The sequence below is a fragment of the Rhamphochromis longiceps genome, linkage group LG19 (genome assembly GCF_057381845.1).
Source record: "Rhamphochromis longiceps isolate RC_006_pf linkage group LG19, R_longiceps_female_GT1.1, whole genome shotgun sequence".
Classification (NCBI taxonomy): Eukaryota; Metazoa; Chordata; class Actinopteri; order Cichliformes; family Cichlidae; genus Rhamphochromis; species Rhamphochromis longiceps.
Window position 1 is genome coordinate 12,151,779 of NC_140575.1, and position 20,018 is coordinate 12,171,796.

A 20,018-nucleotide genomic window follows, 5' to 3' on the forward strand; every position below is an offset into this window, starting at 1 on the left:
AGCTGACGGTGTCTCTCTAGAAGTGGCGGCGCCTTTGTCCTTCATTTGCAGTGACAGGCCGCGCTGACGCCGTCTCGGCTCGGCTAACCGGACAAGACAGCGGCGGTGGCGGCCGGACTGCAGGACCGTGTGACGACTGAGCGGCCCTCTCCATCGATCCCTGAGCTCGCTGCGTGTGTGTGTGCAGAAGGAGGCGAAAGAAAGAGCCGGAGAGGCTGCTGGATGGAAGGATGGAGTGGATCGACTGGAGGCTATGAATTATATATGGACCCAATCTGTTGTCAGGGCAGCTTGGGCTCATTGCTCCTCCAAACTCCTGACTCAACTCCCCCTCTCTCTCACACACACACACACACACACACACACACACACACACACACACACACACACACACACACACACACACACACACACACACACAGGGTAAACCAGAATAAACCCCCAACAAAAAATAAAAGGACAGCTTTTAACATATTAAATCCAGAAAAAAAGCTACTCTTCCCTTCTCCCGCCCCTCCTTCCCAAACATCAAACGGCTCAGGATGGATGGATGGAGGAGAAGCCATTTATTTTACCCATCTAATGAAAGCAGAGCGCTCCGCAGCGCTGCCAAGACTGCGAGCGACAAAGCGCCACAGGCAGCATCCCCCGTTCTTGACATTCAAGCGCTGCTCTTATTTATTTAGCAAATTTACTTACTAAGGAGGTCAGAAATGAATTATTTGGCGAGGATTTGCCTGGGAGCACTCTCCTCTCTTCTCTTCTTCCCTCTTCCAACATTTTTCTCCCTTCAATTTCCTTTTTATTTACGGCTCCTTTTTTTTCCCGAGCTTTGCTCTTCTTCTGCTAAGTGCTTATTTTTCCGACAGTTCGCCGTTCCTATAGCTCCGGGAACTTTTTGTAGAGTGTCGCCAGCAGCGTTGGAAAGTCATTTGAAAACCCAATTCTGTCCTCAGAAGCTGCTGCCAAGAAAAGCTTATACCTTTTAATACTTTGTGTTTGCCTCTTTTCCAAAAACGAAAAATCCCTAACATCAATCTCCCCCCCCCCCCAAAAAAAAGTGTACTGGTGCATTTTTCCAAACACACTCCGACCTCACTCGCCTTATTTGAACGTAAACTTTTCACCTCAGCGTTCTCCATGAGACCCACTGAACTGCATCGTCACCAAACTTTATTATGAGGTTCAACAGGAACATCCCTCGACTCTGACTCAGACCCACAAAAGTGCAACATTTGTTTCTGATTCGTGGAAGGCTCGGGGGGGGGGGGGGGGAACGCTCCCTATTGTACACTTTGCAAAGATTTAAACGCAGCTCCAACCTGCAGCTGCACGCGGCCCTCTCTTCAAAATTCTGTTGGTTGGTGTAATGAAGCCAGAGTGCGTGAGCCAGCAGAGGACGAAGATGAGGCATGAGAGGCAGAAATGTGGAGGATTATTAGTGGAGATGTAGTGAAGGCATGTGTTAAAGGAAAAGAGGAAAGGAAGCAGAGACCAGTCAGTGATCTCACTGCTCGACTAGCCCCTGATTTGGAAGGTTGGAAGCGGGTGACTGTGGCAGTCCCGGTTAATGCATCAAAGAGCAAAACTAGACACGCGGTACGACTAACAACTTGTTTCTCAGACAGAGAAGAACCGGGTTTGACAATGTTTCACAATGTTGCACTGAGCTCTGGAGCGCAAACAGGGTGCTGGAGCCTTTAACTGCAGGTTTTTCGGAGGCCAATTTTCTCCTGATCTCCCTCAGATGTTCTAAAGTGGGATCTGAGGAAGAAAAACATAACAAGGCTGTGCTGGAGACAGCGGAGAAGAAAAAGCAAATTGGGAGGAAGAAAGACTGAGCGAGATAAAACAGTCTGGGTAGGAGAACAGAGCTGCACGGAGACAAAGAGGGCGATACAGTTGGTAAAAAAGAGCGAAACAGGTGGGAGGAGAGGGAAGAGGAGCAGACGAAGAGGGATGAAAGGATCGGAATGATCGACAGCAGATGAGAACAACAGCGAAGGTGAGACAGGCGCCAGGCGCTCTGCAAAAATGTCCATCACGACAAAACATTCTGGCACATTTTAGTCTGGAATAAGTCAAAAACACACTTCTGCCAGCAGAGGAGACTAATTTACGTTTTTATCCGAACAACTCGGTATTCTAAATAAAGAAGGCGGCAGATTATTCACATTTGTGAACACCGATCTGCTTTGGAAACCAATAGTTTCATTTGTTGGCACATTTCTCTTTTTTAACACTAGCTAGTTCATAAAAGTCTTTTGTTGTTCTAAGCATCCGGCGTCTGCTCCATTATTTTCTCCAGCGCCGTGGAAGTGATGCTGCGGTTTAAATAAACGCTAACGACTGGCGAGCCGGCACACGTTTCAAAGAGCAGAATCAAAAGGAGACGGCTGTCACTGCACCGGACTCTTTGCTTCCAGTGTGATCTTTGCAGTGCAGCGAAAGAAGGAAAAACACACATTAACGATGGCTTAATGCTGGAGATGGAGATGAAACGGCAAACGAAGGAGCCCGCGGATACTCGCACAGCTGACAATAAATCAAAATAGGTTGAGACACAGATGAAGACGTGAACAGACTTTACAGGCAGATTTGTAAACACGCTGCGAGAGAGCGAGAGAGGCCCACCGCAGCCAGCGACACCTCGCTGCTGTCTGAGGGGAGACTGACAGGCCGTCTGATTGGTCCCAGCAGTGGGGATCATGTCGTGCCACTTCTTATTGACAACTCAGCCATCTCTTAACGGCTCGAGTAGCATTTGCATTGCTGCAAGTGAGTGAGTGTGTGTGTGTGTGTGTGTGTGTGTGTGTGTGTGTGTGTGTGTGTGTGTGTGTGTGTGTGTGTGTACAGCATTGGGCCTCCCGGATGCACGCAATTAATCACCCCCCTGTCAGACTCCTCCCCTCCCCTGCCTTTCCCCCCACGATGCTGTTACAGTGCACGCAGCCCCGAGTATCTCAGTGTGTGTGTGTGTGTGTGTGTGTGTGTGTGTGTGTGTGTGTGTGTGTGTGTGTGAGATACTGGGGCGCTCACTTGTTGTTGCCATTAGAGTGACTAAGAGAAGCCTGTGATGACTACAGTGATGATGATGATGAAGGTGATGATAGCAATTACAATGGTAATGATGATGACTCTTCTTGTTTTGCTGTCAGACGCAGCGCCGAGAAAAGCCACCATGGTCGTTTTAGCGCGGCTCGGTCACATGACACACCGACTTCCACACACAAACTGATTTTAAGGCACGCACACACACAAGTGTGGTGATGGACGTGGACCTACCTATGTTGATGCGAATGGATGCATGGAGGATGAGGTCGGGGTGGGGGTGAAGGCGGTGGACAGGTGGAGGAATGGTGGGGTGTGGGCCAGCGGGTGGAGGTGGGCTGCGTCTGGGCCGGGGGCCTCGCGCACAGAGGCGTCCTGCAGACCGCCGACAGAAAAGAGAAACCCACACGATGAACACTGGCAAACGCTAATCTGAGTGCCGCCGAGGCTGCTCCCATGATGCATTTGTTAGGAAAAGCGCACCCAGAATGGCGCGAATGCAGAAAGCCATCTTTCCTCTCAGAAGACTGCGATGTTTTCACAAGTTCCCCCGGCAGGGTTCAGCGAAAGTTTACTGCCCACACAATCCCACAACAACCCCTCTGCCTCCAACACTGCGAGCGCTCGTACAGTCAGAGCTCCCGCCCTGATGGAAAATAATACCCTGAACTCACACGCTGTTAGAGCTTCAAAGAGCTGTGCATGTGCGTTAAGGTGCTCGGTGTCACTGCGGTCTCTGGTGTTTTTACAGTCAGTTTGCATTTTTCTTCTCTTATGTTTCGACGGTGCTGCGTCGAGACCGCGCTGCCTGCTCTCGTGCCAATATATCTCTTTTTGCAAGGAAATGGCACTCGGTGCACAGAGCCAGATATCAAAATGTCAGGTACTTTATGAGATGTGTGAAAATAGGGACAGTTGCACAAGTGGCTCATAGAAGAGCGGAACCCCTGAGAACAACTCTTGCCTGCACGTCTGAAAAGAGTCTCAGAGAAAAAGAAAGTGTTTGGCTCAGAAAGCCTCTGCGGGGCTTTTCAGCACACAGACGACCGGCAGATCGATGCCTCTCGTTAGACGCTAACGCACGGCAGAGAAGCTCGACGGCCCAGAATTGTAGCGTACAGTAACCATACGGCACAATTCGCACTAAAATACATTTTTCACCATCAAGACCACTTACAGCTACAGCTGGGATACGTTAGCTCGCATGCACATTCACTAACTCACATGCAGCATATGCACAACTAATGTGCTGAGTTTGCAGCCGGAGCCCTTGCCGCGCTCTTACCTGTTGTGCACTGAGTTGGCAGATCCTGGCACGGCAGCCGCTGCTGCCTCCTGGATCTTGCGGTTAGAGCTACCCAAAGAAGGGGGACCCATCCCGGGCCCAGCTGGCTGGGGTACGCTGGGAGAAGTGGGACCGATGGCCGGGTACACCCTGTTCTGGCTGCCTGGGCCGTGGCCGCGTCCTCCGGGCATGGGCTGGCCGGGCCCCTGACCGTGCATGGGGCTGGTAGCGTTCATGCCCAGGCTGTTGGTTATGCCAGGGCCGGGGCCACTGTAGCCGGTGCTGGCTGTGCCGCTGTAGTTGGAGGGCCGTGGGTAGTTGCCTGGAAGAAGACGACATGTGAATCAGCCAACAAAAGCTCATTAAGATCACAGAAAATCAGAAGCTACACAGACGGTGTCCCTGAAACGTAAAACATGGCTCGCTGTCGTTTCAGACGTCCTCCTAAATTCCACGATTTGGCTATGAGAACGGCACAAAATAGCTTCAGTGACATTATTAACAGCAGTCTGTCTTCTGGTATGGTTCCTGCAAATTTCAGACATGCAGTAGTACAGCCACTGCTTAAGAAACCTGGCCTTGATCACACAGTTTTAGCGAACTATAGGCCTATTTCCAATCTGCCTTTAGTCTCCAAGGTTTTAGAGAAAATCGTTTTTAGTCAACTGAAAGATTTTCTAGATGAAAATGGAATCTTTGAGGTTTTTCAATCAGGTTTTAAAACCCTTCACAGCACAGAATCTGCATTATTAAGGGTTTTTAATGACATCCTTCTGGCATGTGATTCTGGTAACCATGTTGTTCTTGTCTTGCTTGACCTAACTGCTGCCTTTGAGACCGTAGACCACAATATTCAAATTTCTCGATTACATGATGTAGTGGGTATTGGTGGCACTGCACTTAATTGGTTTAGGTCTTATTTATCAGATAGAACTTTCTCTGTCAGCCTTCTCGGTTACGAATCGTCTTCTGTTCCTCTGTCATGCGGCGTCCCACAGGGCTCAATTTTAGGGCCACTGCTCTTTTCACTGTATCTACTGCCTCTGGGTTCTATCCTTAGAAGGCATGGGATCTCATTTCATTGTTATGCCGATGACTGCCAAATTTATTTGTCACTAAAACACAAGAATGGCATCTCCATAAAACCTCTCTTGACATGTCTAGATGACATTAAAGCTTGGTTGGCTCTAAACTTTTTAAATTTTAATGAAAAGAAAACAGAAGTGTTGGTGTTTGGATCCAGTGGTCCCTGTGAGTCCACCTCTGTTGATTTAGGATCCCTGGAAGTCTATTTTAAACTTGTTGTTACTGACCTTGGTTTTAAGTTGGACAGTGATTTTAAATTGGACAACCAAATCAGAGCAGTGAAGTCCTGTTTTTATCATTTAAGGCGACTGGCAAGAGTAAAATCTTTTCTTTCGAGGCAGCACCTTGAAACAGTGATCCATGCTTTTATTTCTTCCCGCCTGGACTACTGTAACTCACTTTATGTGGGGGTCAGTCAGTCGTTGCTCTCATGTCTGCAGCTGGTTCAAAATGCGGCTGCACGACTCCTAACAGGAACTCGAAAAAGAGAGCATATAACCCCCGTGCTAGCCTCTCTGCACTGGCTGCCTGTGTCTTTTAGAGTTCATTTTAAAATTCTTATGTTTGTTTTTAAATGCCTTCACAGTCTTGCCCCGCCTTACGTCTCTGAGCTTCTTCATCCCCACATACCCTGTCGGTCTCTCAGGTCAACTGACCAGCTGCTCCTGGAGGTACCGAGATCCAGGAGGAAGCTCAGAGGGGGCGGGGCCTTCTCTATTGTGGCTCCAAAATTATGGAATAATTTGCCCATGCATGTTAGAGAGGCCCCTTCACTGTCCACTTTTAAATCACATCTTAAAACCCACTTTTATTCCTTGGCTTTTAACCTCAGTGAGACTTAGTTTCTCTTTTAATTGAAGTAGTTATTTAATTAATGATTTCACTCTTTTTTTATTTGTTTTTTATTTATATCTCATGTAATTTTATTTTACAGTTCCAGTGTACAGCACTTTGTGTCAGCTGTGGTTGTTTTAAAGTGCTTTATAAATAAAGTTGATGATGATGATGATGATGACAAACTGGAGCTGCAGATGGGTCTTATCAATCACCTCATTTGAGACAAATGGGGTGTGCTTGTCAGCTGGTACTCATATACCTACCACAGTGACACATACAGCAATTTCATCCATCAAGAAAATAATGCCGCGACAGCCGCGGAGCGTAAAGAGCGGGATTACACCGTGATTCACGGCCGCCGCCAACCTGTGTATGCGAGGAGACCCTCTCTGAGGTGTGGCCCGGTGAGTTGTGTGGCCCTGGGAACAATTGGCGAGCTTAAGGCTGACTTTGTGAAACACTTGAGAGGAGCTCTAATCTGCAGTAAATGCTTTCTTGCTGCCCTGGAGTGCCACGCAGCCACGATGCCAGGAGCTTTCCTAAGGCACACTTAAACCCCTCCATTTTGGCTTTAAAAGCCTCGCTCGACTCCAGCCTCAATAACAGCTGAAAGACAACACGCGCATGCAGCAGACACAGCAGCAGGCACCTATACATGTGAGAGCCGTCCACACCCACGGCACGCAGCGCGCATAACAGCGTATTCCCTATTTGGGCACTGAGATTTTTCCACAGGGGACAAATCCCCCGCAAAATAGAAAAGTGGCATCTTCCATTGTGAAGGGGGCTATTTATTTTGATTTGATTAAGGGTGCTTTAGTTGGGCCTCACTGCGTAATCCCCTGAGAATATGTCTGGAAAAGGGGATCAAGTCTCTTTAAAACCTGAAGGCTTTTCTGTGCGCTCAAACGAGGGAAAGTTAGATGACAATGTTCCACGGGGGGGGGGGGGGGGGGGGGGAAAGAGCGATACTGAATATGGTAATGGCTTCACAGTGTCCTCGAGCTGCTTCGGCAAAGACACTTTCCACACGACATAAGACCGCTTGTCCAACAGAGATGGAGGGAGCACGAGGGGGCGGAAAGAGAGGAAGACAGACAGACTGCGAGGGAGGGGGAAACGCTCCCACCCGCCAACCCCCGAGATAGGATTTATACTGAATCAAAATAAAAGTCTTTCCCATAAAAGTCAGCAACTCCGCCTGAATTTGTCCAGAAATTGTGATGAAATCTACTGTGGGAGATGGGAAAAGAAAAAGCGGATTATTTGTGGGGAGGCTCTGGTGAGTCGGTGAGCTGAGTACAGCTGACACCTGTCAAGGGTTTTGGGGCTATAATAGGGAAGCGTTCAGGAAGAAAGGATGCCTGCTAACGAACACAGGAGGATATGTATGGTGCGCTCTGTGTGTGTGTGTGTGCGTGTGTGCATCTGCTTGATTGTGTGAATGCATGTGTAATACTTTGGAGACCTTGCGAGCACTGAAACACGCATTTCCACGTTTCTTCCACTCATAATGAAGCGGAGACGCTGTGGAAAATCCTGGGAGCGGTGCCCTGCAGCCCGACTGCTCAGCTGGATGAACAAGGCCCCGGTCAGCAACCTCTCTCAGCCCTCTCTGGACGGCTGATGGGACCCACGTCATGGCCGCCCGCCATCTATTCCAGGGGTTCGTTTATAGCATCTGGACTCTGAATTCTTCTGCCTGAAGTCCTAAAAACGAGGAAGCGTCTGGAATTTTCCATCTCAGCGTGTTCACTCGCTGTCTTAGTATTTCTTCTTTTTGCGAGGTGCTAAGCTAAATCTGTTTTGAAAAACTGTGTCATTAAGTCGGCACGCCGCACTGAGGGAACTTATCAGTTTTGATGTACTACCATTCAAAGTGATGTGGGCTCAGTCGCCTCGGCTGACAGCAGAAAGACAGAGTAACTGCGGGATGGGGTTAATGTAAAGCTTTCCTATGAGAGCCTTGCTCTGTCCTGACAAGAATGATTCACTTCCTGAAGGATTGGTGCCGAGCCAGAATGCTTCTTCAAGGACAGATAGCACGCTAACCCACTTTTTAAAATGACTGAGAGCTCAACCTCAAAATCCTACAGTAGGTGTTTTCATAAGAGACATTCGGGCTTTCAATGACTTTGGAAGTGCTGTAAGATTACATTAAAAGGGGAAGATGGATTATTGCTGAGGTAAAATTTTGTCCAATTTAGAAAAAAGAGAAGCAATAATGACTCTGTGCTGATATATTTAAAACGCTTCAGGGGGAAAAGAGAAAAAAAGTACAACTTAATGTTAACTTCCAAATGCTTCCAGAAAAAAGCACATCCTGTCAGGAAATTCATATAAAAATGTGCATCTTTTCTGACTCTGGTTTTATGCACGAGAAACCAGGTTCAAAATGTGCAGTGCTAGCTTTCATTATGCACATGCATACGATGTTAGCATTAAAATGCATTCACAGACGTGGCTCTGCCTACTCTGACTGTTACTCCTGCTGCTCTGGAAACTAAAAGGAGGACAAGGAGGACGAGGAGGATGCCATTTCTTATTTGCACCTTCTCGTGTCCTTGTAGCTCAGTCTTGGTTTCTCGCCTGCTTCTCAGCACTTGTGCCTTTGGGGAGTCTTGGTGGTATTTATAGCGCGATAGAGGGGAGGAGAAGCGCTCGTGGTGCTTCGTTCACAATTACATGGAAATTCCCGGCACGGTCACGCATTTGTTGGACGCTATATCCTGCGCCGGGTTTAATCCCCGCAGTCCCGCGGGAGAGCTGGAGCGTGACCGAGCAGATTACCGTCGACTGCTTCCTCAGCAGGCCGGACCCGCCGACGCTAACGGCCGAGGCGGTCGCTCTGCCGTCTGCGGCGGAGTGAGGTGTGATGGTGCACCCTCTGGACCTGTGAACTCCATCAGTGAGGAGTGGAATGCAGATTACATGGCTACATGCTTGAGCTGCCAAGGACGGGAGCGTGGGCAGGCTGTGCACATGTGGCTGAACACAAATACAAAAATTCAATAGCATTTTTCCTCTTTTCCTTTCTGTGAATGTGGTGGGAGTGAGCTGGGAGAGTGGGGCTTAGTCGGGGAGTGTGTCAAGTATAATCAAGCCGGTAATCATACTTTAGGAAGCAAGGATGTCTCTGTTTCCTCCTCGAATCGTTATGAAACTGCTTTACTTAATAAAATAACTGTAAGTCTGTTTAAAGCTGTTTAATCAGCTTTAGCACTTCCAATGTTTGACATCAGACGGGTCAATACAGACACAAAAAACAGATTCCTTCCTTGCTTCACACAGCTCACTGTTACACTGCAGCTTTCATGTACAGCTTGGTGGGATGGATATATATATTTCTTTTTTTTGCAGCATCCCCTCTTGCCTGAGGCCCCCACATCTTCTACCAGCCACCTCAGCACCTTCCCCGGCAGGGTTTCTGAGCCTGAGCCGGGCTGGGGTGCGCCTTGGGGCTGCTGAGCTCCACATACTGTCAATTTCCTCCAAAAACATCCACTCGCTCCCTTAGGCATTGGCTTGAGTCATGGCTTTTTTCTTTCTTCTTCTTCTTTTTTTTTTTGGCTGAATTACTCTGTGGCTCCGGCAAGGCACCAAGGCTTAAAAGTCTGAAGCACGGTCATTACCAGTGGAGTGCTTAACCCCTGGAGGGGGGTATGTGGTGGAGGGAACTATGCGATGGGTGGGAGAGAAAGCAGAGCTGAGACAGTCTCTGAATCTTTTTCCTGTAATAGCATAATATCCTCCTCCCCCGTGTGTGTGTGTGTGTGCTGTTCTCAACATGCTGCTCTGCACCGTGTCCAAGTGCAGGTCTTGGAAACAGCTGCTGAGGACATGTGAGTCTCGAGGAGAGCCTGATATCAGCTGAGATCAGGTAAACTTGGGATATAGCGGCCTTTCAAAGCACCACGATAAACACGGAGCAGCTTAAATGTTTGGACCGCCTCACTGCAACAGCTCTAACACACAGTCACAAACAGCAAACCTCTGGTTAGTGTTATCTGATCAAAGATCGCTTGAAAAAGCAGAAAAATATGTAAGTACTATTTGCAGAGAGGCCGTGTCCTCCGGCAGACTCATGTATCACATTAACTGTGTGCAGGATGGAGCTTATGTAGCTGATTACACGAGTCCAGCTACAGTCGTTTACCCGCGGACAACAAAAGCAGTCTTGTAGCCTTTAAAGTTACAGACACCAGACTGTTTTATGTATTTTGCTGAGCTACAAACTGCTTTAGTGTGTGTGTGTGAGAAATGGCTGAAAGACAAAATGCTGTTACCCATTACACATGGAAACAACCTCTCCCAGCACAGACAGGCCAAGAGAAACAGCAGAGCAGAGTTCAGGAACTTGGAGCTAGTTTCTGTGTTGGCTAATTTGCTGGTTCGCTCGGGAGAGGGAAGGGAAGCAGATGGAGCTGTCATTAAGAACAATGACCAACAGCTGTCTGGCCTGTTCGCTCTGCTAAGGACCGGGGCCCTGGCTATGTCCTGGACTCAATATGAAGCTTAAGACGAGTTTACATCAAAGTAAAAATAAGTAATATGAAACATTATGATGTGAAAGTGCACGTAAGTGGTAATCTGAACTCGGCTGTTTACCTGTAAAAATAACCACAGACGGCCACAAAAGGAGTAAATTAGGGGGAAGCTGAAGAATTACAGGACAAGGGTGAATTAAGGGTGTTGGCTTTGGCTCTCCAGCAAGTTTGCATAAAGAAAACACCAGGATACCTGCACGTTTGCTATATCTGCATGCATGAAGCACACATGTGCAGGTCTGAGCAGCTCCTTCTGATTTTGATGGAACATCTCTCCTGACGTCCAAGTGAGATTTCACGCTCATCTGCCTCCAGAGCTTCTCGCAGGCTAGACCGCCTCGCTGTTGCTCTCTGCTTACTTCATTTCTCTTTCTCCTCTCTGCTTACTGGGCTGTCAGCGCAGCCAAAGTCACATTAGGAGATAAGAGTGGGTGGAGAAGGAGGACCAAATACCAAACGCATTAGGGCTATTAATCAAGATTAACAAATGCGAGGGAGACGCCGCAAATTTGGAAAAACACACGCGCGGATGGGTGCATTTATCAAGGTGACACATTAAAACACACATTTATCAAAAAAATACCATAATGTTTGGTCTGGTGTGGCGCCAAAGGCAGAAAACGAACTACAACAGCAGATGTCGACGTTTGCCGGCTGGCTGGGAGTTTCATGTTGGAGAAACAAGCGAGCGCAGAACGTTTAATTACACAAAGCGATCCAAACTTCTTTTTTTTCCAGTTTTCCTGGAATCTGAGACTCGTCATTTTTCCAAGTTTTTTTTCTCCTGAGAAAAATCTGAAAAAGCTTAGACTGATGGTCAGTGCAACTGGAACGCCACAAGGCTCGTCAGAAAGGCCGAGAGAACGTGGCGGAAGATCTGATTACTGCTCAGAGGCCAAAGAAACAATAAATACTCAGGAAGAGATGGATGTGGATTTCCTGCACTGATCACTGCACATTTATGTGACCTCAGGACGACATATGTACACACACAGCACAAAAAGAGATAAGAAAGCCGGTCTCGTGATCTAATATGTTATCAGGATCTTGATCATTAGTAAAACTACAGTAAAAGTAAGTCCTCTGCTTGACTAGGAAAAAACCGCAGATTGTAACTTTTTTTGCATTTGGTGACTGATGGCAACTAGTTCCCATCACCTACTGGTTGCCTGTAGGTTGCAAATTGATTGCACAGGTCACCTGGTAGGAGGCAACAATCGTGGTCCAACTGAGGCTGACTGCAGACTCTCAGACAGACACGCTGCACTCTGCAGAGTCCATCTGCAACTCGACTTTATGTATTCTTTTAACTCTTGAGATGTTTCTAGATGAATATTTCAGCTGTAAGCATTTGCCCTCTCATGTTTGCATGCTGTGCATTTTGCTCCAAAAAGCTTCTTCCTCTGGTTTTTGTGACTCATTCTTGCAGCCGTCTTGTTCTAAACTAAGATCTCCAGTAAACATGAATGAACTGGTTCATTTTATGCACAGCATGTGTCTCATTAGAAGACAGGCCGGCCCCCATCAGAACGAGGGAAGCCATCGTTGCGATCGGTTAAAGGAACACGTTCAGCTTCTCTCTATGGACATGATAACCTACTGCAGGTGTGACACTGGACTGTATGTATTTGAAAGAAATGAAGCTAAAACAGATTCATTATGTTCAATTCTTTTAAAAAACGACTCATTTTTCTTTGAGGCCGATATTTCTCCAGATCATGATTCAGTGGATGAAGCTCGTGACGTGTCAGTCTGGAGCTCATAATCTTATCACGAGGAGGGCCAAGAGGTGTGTCCAGGGTTCAAGTGTCTCATGAATATAGTCTGGCTTTGAATGCCCACGATGAGACCTGCCACACAGGATGATAGAGGACTGTAACAGCTGTGTGCGTCGAGATTGTAGGAAACAGCCAATGGAAATGTCTTTCAAAAGGACTCTTTTTGTATTCCTCATTAGCAGACTGTCTTTGACACCAGTGACACCGAAGTCAAGCCCGGTGTGACGGTGAGCGCGAGGCCAGCGGTAATCAAAAATGACAAATGTGACTCTCCAATCTGGGGCCAAACTCCTGCGTAACCCCTCTGAATGGATGATAGGCTGGACTCGCCCTCCCAGCGGACCAGTCAGGAAGCAGAGGCTGCTGCACAAATGTGATGTCAGTTAAAGTCAGCGTGGGGCCTGTTAATGCTTCTCGTGATTATAATTCAGCACGAAGCCTGACAGCAGTCGCAGTTTTCTCTGCTTTTTTAAACTATCGCCTGAAAGTTAGACTCTCGCGTTTGAGGCGTTCGTGCTCGCTCGACTTTTAACAGAGTTTCTGGTAAACTGACACGTGCTAAATATAGACTCGTGAATCAGCTCTTATGTCTTCGGCAGATTAGGAGCTCAGAGTAACGCGAAATTGCCAGTTTTAGAAAACATTAAACAATCATGATTTCAAGGCTTTTCCACAGCTGAGCCCGACATCCTGCTTTACAATTTCTCACCTTGTGAGAAAACTATGTGAGATCCTTGTTTCCTGTAATAATAAAGGACAAACAAATATTCCAAAATCTTCTGTTCATTTAAATGTTTTCAGACGATCACATTATAGCAGGCACCAACCTTGGTGTCCATACTGAGGTGCGTGTGGTCCGTAAGGGCCCGCGGGGCCACCCTGGGAGTACGGACCCACTCCAGAGTAGAGGGGGCCCCCTGGCGATGGGTGGGGGGACATGGGAGGTCCGGTCTGTGGAGAAGCAAACTGAGAGGCAGCCTGGTTCCTCTGCATGTTGAACCCTGAAACACAAAAACAGGCATGAAAGCAGCAGATACCAGCGGAGGATTTGTCTGAAGCGGTTGTGTAAGTCAACAAAGTGGGACATTTATTCAATTTCCTCGTGTAAAAAGAGCCGTGTTCTGATAACGACCCTAATCTTTTACCTCAGCGCTGGCTCCTGTTACTCGCAGATACACTTTGTGGAGTAATACGGCGCGGTCCAGGTGTTAGACGGCGCATAAAGAAAGCGGCAGGCTGACACAGGCTCGCTCGCTCAGAGAATTTTAGCACGGGCAGAAGCAGAGGGTCAAGTGTACGCATGTTCTGAAAGACGCACGCAGCCCAGTCTGTGCGCAGGGTTGAAAAAAGCCAACCGTTTGCTCGACTCTTCACAGAATAGCCGGCGATTTGACCGCAGCTACTATGTTTTTCTAAACCGTTTTGTCAATAGATGTGTCAGAGCCTCTCAGGCCCAAACTCGCCCGCACCATTCAAATTGACATTTGGAGAGATCCTCGCCTGGGCTTCGCTCTTTCAAGCTGCGCCGTTGGTTTTTAAACCCACAGAAAGGTCTCCCGATCCACCGCGAATGCGGAAAGGTCGCCGGGCGGCCATTCAGAGAAAAGAGAGGTTGCGTGGGTGTGGAAACGAGCGCGTGCGGTAGGGGGATTGCAGATTAGGGCGTAAATGGATCGGGCCCGCTCGACTGTAAACTGTGATAGCGATCCGCTTTGCTGAATGGGCGCCGACTCTTTAGCGAGTTTGGGGTTTAGGGAAAAACGATAGAGTTGGAAAAGTGCAAGTTGACACTTGTTTAATTCCTTGTTTCTGCTAAGAGAGCATGAGAAAATATGAGGAGAGGGAGATGGAAGTTTCACTGCATGATGGCTGTGTGCGCACACACACATGTGTTTGTGTTTCTCGGTGTGTGGGGGAGATAACAGAGAAAGAGAGCAATAAAAGTGTGTGTGTGTGTGTGCAGCGAAGAGATGAAGGCCAAGACAGAAAGAGAGGCAGTGAGAGAGAAAGTGTGTGTGGGAGGAAAGACAGTGTAACAGAGGGAAAGAGCGATCGGGGCCTGAAAGTGCTTAGGCTGCGAGTGCTGGGTTTAAGGAGCGAGGACATTATTGTAATGTTTTGCTTCCATTAGGGTAAGGGGATTCTGGGAGAGCAGGAGAAAAATACAGTGTGTAATACCGCACTTTAAATTGCCTGGAAAATGGATGGGGAGAGGAACATTGTGCAGACAGTGCTAAAAGCAAATAACACATTCAAGGATTTTTCTGTCTCTCTGCTTCGTTCGCTCTCCACACTCACACACAAACACACAACACGCACACAAACCTTTCTCTCTTTCGGGCAAAGTGAATGAAGCTCTCAGCCGGACAACAACAGGCGAGCGGCGGAGCACGCGAGAGAAAGCGGGGGGGAAAAGGGACATTCAGCGGATTTATGGAAATGAAGAGTGGAGAGAGGCTCTTAGGGAGGCAGCCACTTGAGCAAAGTGGGGCGTGCGTGTAGAGGAGGACGAGGGGGGGCGGTGGGAGGTTTAATCCTAGCTAGGGAAACAGCAAAAACAACAGCCAACCCTGTTAACCTCGCCGTGTTTTCCTGGACTGGGCTGGGGAGGGCGTGAGGTTTACAGGCATTAGAGAGCAGCACTAAATTTCCGATTTGATTTCATCATGTTGGGAAATAACCTTTTACAGTGCCGCTCCCGCTCTCTCCGTCTTCATCTATCCACTCCCTCTGTCTCTCTGTGATGTTAACTGCTCTTTGGTGGGTGATAGAGAGGGAGCATCGCAGTAATTCCATTAAGGTTGCATCCCACTCTTTCAGGGGTTTTTCAGTGTTGTGTGGATGCAGATTTTTTTTCACATGAGCAATTTTGCTGTTTTTAGTAATAGTTGAGAAGTGGCCATAATTGCTGGAAACAATTTTGCAGTTTGGCCAACACATGTGGCTTGCGGGTGAGCGTTCGTGTTACGAGCCTTTGGCAGCGAGTCGGGGCCAAAGCTGAAGTGGCTCCATCGGCAGAGCGCACGCTCGGGTCTGAATGAAAGACTTATCTCAATGTTTACTGTGACATTTTTACACAACCGCAATTTTACCATAAGAGTGAAGTTAAAACATGTTGCTGCGTGTGTGTAAACTACATGAAGTGCAGAATATTTTAAACATATACAAACAAGTGTTTGTTGTTTTATTTGCATATAATATTAAAAACCTGATAAACCAGCAGGGACTAGAAAGAGGAACATGAAGGTTTCCTCCCACATTATCTTCTCTTCACTGGCTCCCTGTCAAATCCAGATTTCTTCTTAAATAATCACGACATAAAGACCTCGGTGTTTCGTATCGTCACTCTCACACTGCAGGCTCACTTGTTGTTTCTGGAGTATTCAAGGCCACGCCCACACTAAGCGTTTTTGGTCAAGGAAAACTGAGCTCTTTGAAAACGCTCTCCAAAGCGGATACATTTGAAAACGCCGTTTTCTTGTTGCAGTGTGGACAGCGTAACCGCAGGCTTTTGGAATCGATGACACATTTTAGTCATGTGATGCAGACATGTGACCAATTAAACTCAGACAGCGGAGGGCGTTATACAGCAGCTGTTTGACAGCCCTATTAAAGACTAATATCAGTCTGTACATGCTCCACAGAGCTTTTCTTCAAATTCTTTAATTCTCACTCGCTTTTGCAACTTTGTACTTTTGTGTTACTCGCAGCAACAACTCCACCTCATTGTGAGTCCGTTTAAAAAACTCAGTGGAAAGTAAATAAGTGGCAGACAGAAATGAGGCAGGTCGAATCTGGAACGTAAGTGTTTTCGACCGTTTCAATGTGGACGCACAACTCTGTGAAAACGACTGAAAACGACAGTGTGGACGCGGTTTTCAGAGGAAACGCCGTTTTCAAATGTATCCGGATTAGTGTAGACATAGCCTAACAGTAGAATGGGAGGCGGAGCCTTCAGCTTTCAGGCCCCTCCCAGTTTGGACAGTTGGCCCTGTTCACATTTGTCTTAGCTGATACCATCCTATGCATCCACTGGGTTGTCGCCTATCATAGAAGGTTAAGGCAGTATTTAATAAGCTTGAGCCAGCCTACTGTGCTCAGTGCCTGCAAGCTGCTTTGCAAACCACCTTAGTGTCGTGCAGCGTGATGCTTGTTGTCACGGATGCCTGCTCAGGTCTGGAGGTCTTCCTGCTGCTCTACCTGCCTACAGCTTCTCAGTTATGCCCATGGAAGAGCGACGAGGTCTCCTAGAACAGAACCACAAATCACTGCTGAAGGAATGATCTTCTTAGAGAGAAGCACTCACTATTGTGGCGAGTGGGAAATTCCCACAGTTCTTTCTCTGTCTTTGTCTTTCTTTGTAGCTGTGTCAAATGACTTGTTTACATCTCTTTGCTAACATCTTAAACTCCAAGTCTTCATATTTCCTAAGAAAATCTTTCATTACAGTCGCTGGTTTCGTCCGTGGTGCACTAAGATATCGTTTTGGTCTTCTGTTTGTTACGGCCTCTAATCCTCCTGCACCGCTCGCCTGTGTTTCATGTAAAGAAAGAAATTATTTCTATTTCATCGTCCGCTTTGTAAGTATACAAGCTCTTCATCTGAGCCTGATGCACAATGTGGATTTTCTGTAATATATATTTCTGTACTGTACAGAGCATGTGTGCTAGCCACTAAATGTTTCTGTAAAACATCCTTAAACATTGGGTAAAACAACGATTCCAGTCCTTTAACTTAAGCCTGGGGTAGCTGTGCCCCTGGTAGGCTGACTTACGGGCTAACACACACAGACATACCTCTCTCCTGAGCCATAGGTGAGCGTGTGATTGGCAGGTGACCTCCATCGGGTCCGTTTCCAGAGCTCTGCGGGGCCATGGCTGAACCTGCGGACATGGATGTGACATCTTTGACGTTGTTGTTTTAAGAAAAGCTTTGACATTCAAAGAAAATGTTTAGTGTCATTTAAATTCCGCTTTCTGCACAAAAACTGAAGGAAACAGAAACGGATTCATATTTGTTTTCTGTCTGCTTCAAAAGCGATGCAACAATTAAGCCCCGAAGGTCCGCTTTTGTCTCAGACGGACAAAGTTCTCAAAAAGTTTTCTCCCGCTTGATTGACGAATAAAAAAAGGAAAACAATAAGGGCTGCGTATCAAGCTGAAGGTTATTTTTTGACTGCCTTTGTTTCTTGAGCAGCGATTGATCGAGTCAGAGGGTCTGATGCCAAATTTAGCCTTTGCAGACGCACAGCGGGCTCAGCACAATTACTACACATGAAGCTGTTTGTGATTCACTATCAGCTAAATGACAAATGCACTTCCAGGAGACATATCAAGTCATTGGACCCCGTGCCACTTCCTTGTGTAAGCATTAAAGCTGCAGCGATCCCCTATAGAAAACCGGAACCATTCCAGGAGCATCGATCAGGTGGTTGTGCGGGTCTTTGGGCTGCGCCTGTTCCATTGAAATCCAATAGCGAGTTGAGGGTCTGATTAGGACAATGGCAGACAGAGACTACGGCGGATTGATTTGGCCCAGAGGAAGGAGAGAGATGGCAAATTAACCTTTTATCTTCGAATTCAGGCTGGCGACGATGACGGGGAGAAAGGCGAGGGAAACTCGCCGCTTCTGTCTTTCTGTGGATACGATGTGCAGCGAGTGACAGGCAGCGAGTGCAATCATGAGGGAAACATATGTTCTGTGATGACTATCGGTGCGTGTTTTCAAGATTACAGAGTACGGGCTGACCCGTCTCAGTGGGAATATATGAAGAAACTAGGTGTTTCCTCAGGATGACACATGATGAAGTACAAACAATTCTGTCGCTGCTCCCGAAAACTCACATTGAATATAAATCCCTTATTATAGAGGAAACACTTCCCATTATTCAATCACTCAGTAGAAAAGTGCTCTTTCCACAAGTGTGTGTGTGTGTGTGTGTGTTATATGTCTGTCCATAGCTGCGGTAATACATGACTGGAGGTGACACTCTCTCCACATAAACAAACCCAATTAAGTCAACATAATTGCTTTGCATAAAAATACATAAACAACATTTCCATCCAACCCCCGCCTACACACACACACACACACACACACACACACACACACACACAGAAATACTTCCACAAACAAGTGTAAATAAACAGAGTGAAGTGCACAAAGACATGCACGTGAGTGCACAAAGCCACATAGGGTACGCAGCGAAACGTTCGCGCACACTCGCACACAAAGACCCCCTGCCTCACGCATGAATAGATCCAGCGGCGCTGCTTCAAAGAGAGAATATTCGATTAGTTAGTCTGTCACCGTGTTGCAGGAGAGAGGGGGGAAAGTTAGCACGCGAGTGTTGAGGCGACTCGGAGATAACGCTAAAAACACCAGCTGCACGCTTTTATGTGCCGGCAGAAAAAGACAGTGTAGAAACACTCGATCCATTCACAGCTAAATGTACGCAAAAGAAGTCATTATGTGCAATATTACAGCAGCAGCACTTGTAACAGTCTAATAACAGGATGCTGTCATAATCTAAGTGCATCTAACAACAACGTTTCTCTGTACAGCAACTCGACCGCCATCATCTCACAGTGATTCATACGGCTCAATAAATCACTGCCTATTGTATTTATATAGTGGTTGGAATAAAGGGAGTGCAGATAGAGCAGACTGCATGTTCTACTCTCCGTGTGCATCAGTGTACAGTTTATGTAGTAACGTGAAGGGTCACTGCAGGTTAGAGCCGGAGGAGCATGTTCAGCTGCAGTTCTGGTTTCCTCGCTTTAGATTGGCTGGTGGGGAAGACGAGGTAGTCAGCAGGAGTTTAGTGAACCCCTAAACTACGGAAGTCGACCCAACGATGGAGGCCGGCCTCGCTGTGCGTGTGTGTGTAGGGATGCATGCCAGGCACCAGCTTTGCTGTCAGCCTCTGTTTGTTTGGATGGCAGAGCCTGTGTGTGTGTGTGTGTGTGTGTGTGTGTGTGTGTGTGTGTGCGTGTGTGTGTGTGTGTGTGTGTGTGTGTGTGTGTATACCACTACCAAGGTAGACCCAGGGAACGCTGCCCTGCATGCTCCACTACTCTCTCCACATACTCATGTAAACTGTCACCAGAGATAAATTAATGCGAAGACAAATGTGTGCGTGAGAGAGGAAGACCGAAAAATAAAAGAAGATTACCGACAAAAGCAAACTGCTGAACACGAGGCCTCAGCTCCGCCCGCTCTGCAGCAAAGACTAAACTTTGTGCACTTTATAATTATTTCACTACCAATTAATGTCCAAACAAAGCTCCTCTCGTCTCTTCTCACATTTTTTCCCCCCTCTTCCCCTCCTGTCTCGGCTCTCGTCTCTCCCCTCCTCACCATCATTTTTAACAAGGTGCCATTAAATAATTACGTCCAAATAAAACAAACAGGCGCCACGGCGAGTCCTGGCAC

The 20,018-nt window shown here is 47.3% G+C and overlaps 1 protein-coding gene across 8 annotated transcripts in view; it reads right to left on the bottom strand.

Moving 5' to 3' along the window:
* The window catches only part of LOC146646335 (AT-rich interactive domain-containing protein 1B-like), a 162,647-nt gene that overhangs the window by 21,866 nt on the left and 120,763 nt on the right, over positions 1-20,018 (bottom strand). For 5 of the 8 annotated variants that reach the window (XM_085391331.1, XM_085391332.1, XM_085391336.1 and 2 more), the window contains exons 6-9: positions 17,381-17,467; positions 13,412-13,585; positions 4,337-4,658; positions 3,286-3,426 (exon numbers count right to left, since the gene is read on the bottom strand). In XM_085391331.1, the coding sequence (XP_085247457.1) occupies positions 3,286-3,426; positions 4,337-4,658; positions 13,412-13,585; positions 17,381-17,467 (724 nt within the window). The remainder of the gene's footprint in view (positions 1-3,285; positions 3,427-4,336; positions 4,659-13,411; positions 13,586-17,380; positions 17,468-20,018) is intronic. The other 3 variants (XM_085391335.1, XM_085391334.1, XM_085391333.1) reach the window with 1 other exon arrangement.